At 57.0% G+C, this 8,297-nt stretch overlaps 1 protein-coding gene across 9 annotated transcripts in view; it reads right to left on the bottom strand.

The window, feature by feature from the left end:
* Window positions 1-531: 531 nt before the first annotated feature.
* The window catches only part of IL34 (interleukin 34), a 60,113-nt gene continuing 52,347 nt past the window's right edge, over window positions 532-8,297 (bottom strand). For 7 of the 9 annotated variants that reach the window (XM_070388749.1, XM_070388751.1, XM_070388755.1 and 4 more), the window contains 5 exons: window positions 6,365-6,498; window positions 5,540-5,617; window positions 5,117-5,278; window positions 2,047-2,179; window positions 532-1,817 (listed from right to left, as the gene is read on the bottom strand). In XM_070388749.1, coding sequence (XP_070244850.1) covers window positions 1,648-1,817; window positions 2,047-2,179; window positions 5,117-5,278; window positions 5,540-5,617; window positions 6,365-6,498 — 677 coding nt within the window. In that variant the 3' untranslated portion in view covers window positions 532-1,647. The remainder of the gene's footprint in view (window positions 1,818-2,046; window positions 2,180-5,116; window positions 5,279-5,539; window positions 5,618-6,364; window positions 6,499-8,297) is intronic. The other 2 variants (XM_014477784.2, XM_070388756.1) reach the window with 2 other exon arrangements.

Below are 8,297 nucleotides of genomic sequence, written 5' to 3'. Positions count from 1 at the left end.
TTTGCCCAGGTCGGCTGGTTTAAGACGCAGGTTTTCTGATGTGAGCAGGGTAAGGGGCAGTGGGGGGGGCGGGGTACCCGGGTCCCCATGAGGAAGAGCTTGCCCTGAGGAGGGGTGTGGCCTCAGGGACCCGGGGGGAGGGGGTGGGCATGGCACAGGCACCCCTCACCTAGACTGCGGGGGCCCCCCCTCCAGGCTACCCCCAGGGCTGTACATAGCTCCTCCACCCCCTTGACCGCCTCATCCCTCTAGTGACCGCCAAGTAGGCCCGCCCCTTCAGGATCCGAGCCAACCATCCCATGTCACAAACTTTGGTTTGGGGAACTTCTTTACGTTTGTTTCATTTTTTTCTTTTTGTACAGAGAAATATTCTATTCAAAGCGTCTTTTGACTGAAGTAACTTTTCTGGTGCTGTTGTTAACTTGTTCCTTTTTTTAATTTATTTCCCCTCCCTAGGCCTCCCCTTCTGGTTCCCACTCACTTTGTCTCCCCTCTGCCACCCCGCCTCCAGCCCCCATGCCATCTAAACCATTGTTTCTCTTCTTTCTGTCTGTTTTGGATAAATTATCCTTTCCTTCCCCCCCCCACCCACCTCCCGCAGCCCACCCTTCCCTTGATTTAAATAGTCACTGCTACAAGTAACAAATGCACTGTGAAGATCCCAGTATTAATAAAGTTGTACTGTAATTAACACCACTGTCTCCTGGCTTCCTCCAGTGCCTGCAGCCAGCACCCGCCCTGCCTGCGCCCCGCCCCCACCGTCCCAGACCCGGCGAGGGGCAGTGGGTTCTGTGTGGGCCGGGCTGGAGTGGCCGGGGGCTCGTGCCAGGACCCATGTGTTTGAACACCTCAGTTATGTCCCTGCTGGGGGTGGTCTTGGAGCTGCCAGCTGGAGGGGGAAGAGGGCAGTGTCCAGGACACACTGTGGGAGATGAGCCCAACACCGCTGCTCCGTCAGGCTTGCTGAGGCTTCATGGGCTGGGGCGGGGCTGGAAGGAACTCAGCCCCTCAAATATCCCCCATTCCGGGACCCTGGCGAAGGCCCTGACCATTCCAACTCAATCCTCAGCTCCAGGCTCCTGCGCCAGACCAGCCCGCCCCCCGTTCCTGCCTCCTGCACTTGGCAGGAGGTTGAAAGCAGCCTTCTCCAGGTTCACCCTCAAAGATGCAAGCAAACCAAAACAAAGCGGGTGTTTAATAGAAAAAATAAACTATGGCAAGATGTGGCATTTGGCTACCATGCCCTTGTCCCAGCTTTGCTGCCCCCTCCCCGGCCTTGCTTTGTTGGGCTCCCCCCACGCCCACCTGGTACAGCTCCCACCGCCTGACTCAGGAGAAGGTCGGCACAGCCTTCAGGGAAGGGGTCAGCCCAGGCAGTGCCAGGAGCAGCCAGAGGCTCTGCCTTCACGACCTTCAGGTGCCCCAGCCCCCGCCGCTCCAGGCGAGACCACAGAGGGGGAGCTGCGCCTTTCTCAGGCTCTGTGTCCCTCAAAGGAAAACTGCGGGGCCTCCTCTCCAGGAGGCGCTCCCCACTGCCACCCGAAGTCTCAGGCCCAGTCCGTCTCTTGCAGGGGCTCCTCCAGCTGCCCCCCAGGTCACCCTAGGCTCCTCCGGGCAGGAAGCCTTCGCCCTGTGCCCTCAGCAGCTTCACTGAGTTGGGGGGCCAGCCGAGGGTCCCAGGACGCGGGGCAGGGAGGTGGAGGGCGGCTGGGGCAGAGGGTACAGCTGGGCGGCCTCACACTGTGCCGAGGCTGGGCTGCGAGGCTGAGGCTGAGGTGCCTCACAGTCCTGCCAGTTTAGCACAGAGCTTTCTTTACCTGCGGGGACACACACAGACACACAAATGAGGCTGCAGGACTGGTCATCAGCCCCTCACCCCAACCGAGTCGCACAGCTCTCCGTGTACCCAAGTACATCTCCGCTTTCAGAAATGGCCTGTGGCCCTGGGGAGCAGAGGACGTGCTGAGGAGGGCCCCGGCTCTGCCCGGTGACCTGGCTCAGACAGCGGTACCCCAGCCCCAGCCCCAGGCCCTCAGAGCTCCTCACAGCAAGGGCAGTAGAGCAGCTGCATGACCCGGAAGCAGTTGTCCAGCAGCGCTTTGGGCCGCACCAGCTTCAGGCTTCCTGGTGCACTCAGGAGGTTCAACACTGCTTCCACCTGGGGGCTGACCTCCACGCCCTGGAAGGGAGGAAACCTTTAGGACCACAGATGCCACCCTCAGCCCATGCAGAGATCCCAGGAGAGCTGGCGGGGGTGAGGGCGGGGTGGGCAAACTCATCCTGCCTGGAAAGAGGTGACCAGAACACCCGAGAGTAACTTCTCTCCTTCCTGTGGGCGCCATTTTTCCTGGGAGGGGCTCCCTCAATGCCCGTCACTCGAGCACAACACACAGAGACTTCTCTTTTTCCTCCTGGGGGCGGCCAGACCGGGAGGAGGTGGGGGCATCCTCGCTGCTCCAGCGCAGGCCTGGCTGCCCCTGCATGAGGAGTCCCCGTCCCAGGGACACTCCCCTTCAGGTGCAGAGACCCACACCCACTCCAGGAAGACGAAGCAGGACCCGCAGGAGGGTCGGTCTTATTGTGAGGCCAAGGCAGGCCAACAGGGCTGGGTCTCCAGCTCCAAGCAGGTGGGCTCCTCTGAACTGCACTTACTCTAAGGGGCCCAGTGTGGGGGGCACGGGCACCGTGCTCAGGATGGAGCAGGGCCCGGAGCCGCAGGAGCAGACACGGAGCAGGGGGGCTGTGAGGCCTGAGCTGGGCAAGGCCCTTCCTCAGAGTGATGTGTGCTGGGTGGAGTTGTGTGCTCCTCTGCCCCACGTCCCCCTAAAAAAGCTGTGAAAAGGTGAAAAGTGTTGGTCGCTCAGTCTCGTCCAACTCTTTGCAACACCTTGAATTGTAGCCCGCCAGTATCCTCTGTCCATGGGATTCTCCAGGCAAGAATCCTGGAGTGGGTTGCCATACCCTTCTCCAGGGGACCTTCCCAACCCAGGGGTCGAAGCCGGGTCTCCCGCTTTAAAGGCAGATTCTTTACCACTGAGCCACAAGGGAAGCTGAACCAAGTCCTTATCCCTGGAGCCTGTGAATGTGAGGAAACAGGGTCTTTGCAGGTGTAAAGTCAGGGACCTCCAGATGACCTTTATATCAGTTTATATCAGTCTGGGTTTAGGTGGGCCCTAAATCCAATGACTGGAGACAGGAAAAAGGACATGGGACACAGAGGGAAAGGCTGTGTGAAGACAGGCAGAGGCTGCAGTGACGTGCCACAAGCCCAGAACCAGAACCACCAGCTCCAGAAGCTGGGAGAGCTGGGAAGGAGCATCCTTGGGAGCCTTTGGGGGAGCGTGGCCCTGATGCCCCCATGATCTCAGACTTCTGCTCTCCAGAACCGTGACAATAATTTTTGTTGTTTTAAGCCACTGTGTGTGCTAAATTGCCTCAGTGGCGTCCGACCCTGTGCGACCCCATGGACTGTAGCCCTCCAGTATCTCTGTCCATGGGATTCTGCAGGCAAGAACACTGGAGTAGGTTTCAATGCCCTCCTCTAGGGGATCTTCCTGACTCAGGGATCAAACCCACGTCTCTTATGTCTCCTGCATTGGTAGTCAGGTTCTTTACCAGAAGTGCCACCTGGGAAGCCCCAAGCGACTGGCAGAGGGGAGGCGCAGGCTCGGATTTAAGTGGTCAGTTAGTAGTGATCTGTGACGGCAGTCCCAGAAAGCTAACATACAAAGGCTTAGAGAGAGCAGTGAGGGTGAGAGGAGAGCCAAGGGCCTCACCCTGGGAGGACCCACTGCCCCAGAGACTCGGGTCACCTGTGAGGGGCCCTCGGCCACCACCACTGAGAAAGGAGAGATTAAAAGCTGGCTCACCGTGAACAGCTCAGGTGGGCAGGGCCTCAGCCTACCCATGTCTCCTTCCCAGCCCCCAGAGCAGCTCCCTGGAGCTCCAGGAGCCAGAGACACTCCCGAGGAAAACTGAGAATGAAGCACAGTCCATTCCCCAGGTCAGCCCCCACCTACCCTGCCCACAGGCACAAGAGAGCCACCAAGGACACGGCCTAGCCTCCTGGCCTCTGCTGGAAAACAGAGCCTCCACAAAGTTCCAGGCAGCTGCAAAAGCAGGCGCTGGCCCCGCACCCTGGGGTCGGCAGGAGCTCACAGTCGGCACCCTGTCGGCTGTTCCTGCTGGGCAGCAGCTGGGGGCCTGGCAAGTGTTTACCGGGGTCCTAAGGAGGGCAAGTGGGGGTGTGGGGAGGGGGTCCCACGGCACACACACGGCCTGCACAAACACAGTGGTCTTGTCACCTTACTCCTCAGGCTTTTTGGAAGACATATACCCCAGGCCTCAGACCAACACTGCTGAACAGGCAGCAGTCACGGACCTCTGTTATTATCGTTATTAACTAGCCTGTTTATATTAGGGTTCACTCTTTCTGCTGTACATTAGTGGGCTCTGACAAGTGCAATTACAGCATCACGCAGAAGATTTCCATCACCCTAAGCCCCTGTGCTCCACCCACTTATCCTTCTGCCTTTCCCTTGTTCCTTAGATGTGGAAACAGTGAGTGGGGTCAATGACTCACCCAGGTTTGCAGAGCCTAAGAGGGTCTCAGTTGCATCACTTGCCCCCCAAAGCCCAGCCAATCACCCTGACCCCCACTTCTCCCACACCCTCCAGGACAAGCCAGAACTTTCCACGCATTTACCTCCTCCTTTGATCGCTTCTGGCCATGCACACACATAGGCACACACACACACACACACACACACACCTGCCTGCCGCACCCACACAATGCTCACCTGCAGGCACACACACACACACACACACGCACGCACGCGCCAGCCCGCACCCCCACAGCGCTCACCCGCAGGCACACACACACACACACACACACACACGCAAGCGCCCAGCCCCGCCTGCCCGCACCCCCGCAGGCACACACACACGCCCGCCCACACCCCCGCAGCGCTCACCCGAAGGCATACACACACACACACACACACGCACGCACATGCACCCGCCCTGCCCCGCCCGCCCGCACGCACCCCCGCAGCCCTCACCCACAGGCGCACACACATGCACACACACACCCCCGCCCACACCCCGCAGTGCTCACCCCCAGGCCCTGCTTGACGTCCAGCAGTAGTGTGTGCACCTCCTCCAGGTACTTCCAGGACGGGTGGCCCTCAAGCAGCACCTCCTGCACCCACTCAGTAGCACTGAGACTCACCAGGACCCACAGATACCGCAGCTCCTGCTGGCTTACCTGGGCCCGCTGCTGCAGGAACAGAGAAACTACTGAAGCCTGGGAAAGAGGCCTCCGGGCCCTTACCCCCGCCCCCAGATCCAACATCCCCCAGATTTGACCTGCACAGGGGGGAGACCACGGCAGCCCCCAGGGGTGGGGGGCAAGCTTGGGCCTGAGCCAAGGGTGGGCTTGCCTGAGGGGCCAGGAAAGCCTCCTGGTGCTTCCCAGGCAGGGCGCCCAGGGTGTCCCAGGAGGCAGGGGGCTCCCCACTCCAGAAGAGGGGATTCTCACCAGCCTGGTGACGTTGGCTGTTCGGAGCACCCCCTCATAAGGCACACTGACCCTGTAGTTGATGGGGAAATAGTGTTTCTAGGAAGATATAAGAACAAAGGATGAGGTCAGAGTCACAAACGGCTCAGATTCCCCCAGCCTCCCAGAGGAATCTGATGCAGGGGAAGAATCCAGGACTGGCCCTTGATGGCAGAGGTCATAGCAGTACTCCTCCACAGAAAATATGTGCTTGGCCACCGGCTGGGACAAAGACAGCTCTTTCCTCCGGGACACAGGAAAGGATAGGTCCTGACCAGGCCTAGTCTCAGGCCAAGATGTAGGATGAGAGGCTTACTACTCTGGCAAAACCATCTCCTTTGGGGGATGAGGAAGATAACTTTAAAAGATTGCTCTGAAACTTATCATAGTGATGGTTTCATAACTTTGAGAATGCACTAAAAACCGCTGAATGTACACTTAAGTACATAAATTGTGTGGTATGTGAATTATGTGTCAATATGTCTTCAAAGCTGTTAAAAAAAAAGACCTATAGAGCCACATGCCACATGATTCACCCTAATAAAAGAATCAAACGTTATAATTTCCAGGTCCTTATCACCCTTGTTAATAATACGTGTCTGGGATTCCCCCGAGGTTTCCTGCAATCCCTTCCCCCCTGGAGAGGGCCACGTGGAGGTGGGATCAAGGGTCAGATGAGAGGCGGGGAGGGTCTGCGGATGGCTGGCAGGAGCAGGGACAGGCAGTGCAGCCGGGGCCCAGGGTGTGTGCGAGGGGCCGGGGGCCAGGCGGGCTCGGGCAGAGGACACGGCGAGGGCCCGTGCGTACCATGTACTGAAGGCGGTTCCGGTACTGCAGCTTGTCCCGCAGGAATCCAGTGATGGCGCACTCGTCGCTCCGGGTCAAGGGCCACGGCTCCAAGCCCTCATTTCCCAAGGCCATGCCGAGGAGGATCCCAAGATCTGCGGGCCGCACCCAGCAAGAACACGTGAGCACCTGCTGCTTCACACCGCTCCTGAGGGTGTGCCGTGAGCACGCGCCTCCCTTCACGCAGCTGTGTGCCATGAGCACGTGCCTCCCTTCAGGCAGCTGTGTGCAGAGCGAGCCCGCGCCTCCCTTCACGCAGCTGTGTGCAGAGCGAGCTAGCGCCTCCCTTTACGAGGGGACATGTCCTCACAGGCCAGGGTGGGGGCGCTGGGCCCCCAGGAGGCCGTCCTAGCACTGGGAAGCCTTTCCCTGGGGCCGGGGCTCCAGGGCAACTCAGACAAGCACATGCCATCCAGCGCAGCCAGTCCCACCTCAGCCTGGCAGAGCCCCCAGATCTACGCCCTGGGGTTGGTCTCCAGCCTCCTGCCTACTCCTGCTCTGGGGGCAGGCACCCTCCTTTCCAGGGCAACCTCTGCCCCTTGTCTGGAGCCAAGGAGTTTTCAAAGCCTTTTGCTGCATTTTCCACGTAGAGACTCTGGAACTGTGGGTTCTAGTCAGAACTCTCCCAGTGACTCCAGGGCGACCCGCGCCATTGTCTTCCCTGCTCTGTCTGACTCTGACATGCCTCTCAGGTGTTGGTACCGGCAGGTGTGTAGCGGTCCTTCCCGTGTGGTCCTTCTAGGATGCTGACTGAGCCTCACTCAGGCTGTTTCTCTTTCCATACAAACAATCCGAACATTACCTGCCTTCACCACTGTGGGTCACTGTGACTTTAAAAACTGTGATTTCTGCATAACTGAATAGACTTAGAAAATATATCTGAGAGAATTTGCAACAAATAAGAACAAGAGTTCAATGGATCAGAGCAGAAAGAACAAAATATGGATATGCAAGGGACATATCTGAAAATGAACCTCATTAATAAATTCACACTAAAACAATCAGATCCATGTTTCACCTACCAAATAGAAAATGAGTTTTTTTTGTTGTTGTTGCTGTTGCTTTATTTTAATAGAACAAAATTATTAAAATGCTGGTGAAGTAGTGAGGCAAATGCTCTCATCTTGTAAAGCACTTTGGCAGTTCTTATTATTAATGGACTTTAAAATGTTCACATTTCAACCCACTAAACTTTAAAACTGTCCATACACTTTGACCCATTAAACTCATCTCTAGGAATAAATGTGAAGGAAAACAAAAGAGAGACACATAGACTTCCACTGCAGTATTATTTTATAATAGAGAACATCTATAAGCACCCTGGATGTTCATTAATAATGAATGCAGTCAATAAAAATCACATTGTTAAAGAATACTTACGATATGCTTTCATGACAAGAAAAATACTTTTGATATGCTTAAGTGAAGTGAAGTCGCTCAGTCGTGTCTGACTCTTTGTGACCCCATGGACTATAGCCCACCAGGCTCCTCTGCCCATGGGATTCTCCAGGCAAGAATAGTGGAGTGGGTTGCCATTTCCTTCTCCAGGGGATCTTCCCGACCCAGGGATTGAATCCAGGTCTCCTGCATTGCAGGCAGACGCTTTAACCTCTGCTGCTGCTGCTGCTAAGTCGCTTCAGTCGTGTCCAACTCTGTGTGACCCCACAGACGGCAGCCCACCAGGCTCCCCCGTCCCTGGGATTCTCCAGGCAAGAACACTGGAGTGGGTTGCCATTTCCTTCTCCAGTGCATGAAAGTGAAAAGTGAAAGTGAAGTCGTTCAGTCGTGTCCGACTACTTAGCGACCCCATGGATTGCAGCCCACCAGGCTCCTCCATCCATGGGATTTTCCAGGCAAGAGTACTGGAGTGGGGTGCCATTGCCTTCTCCGCTTT

This window comes from Bos mutus, chromosome 18, assembly GCF_027580195.1.
Source record: "Bos mutus isolate GX-2022 chromosome 18, NWIPB_WYAK_1.1, whole genome shotgun sequence".
NCBI lineage: Eukaryota > Metazoa > Chordata > Mammalia > Artiodactyla > Bovidae > Bos > Bos mutus.
This window is presented reverse-complemented; position numbering and strand designations above follow the sequence as displayed.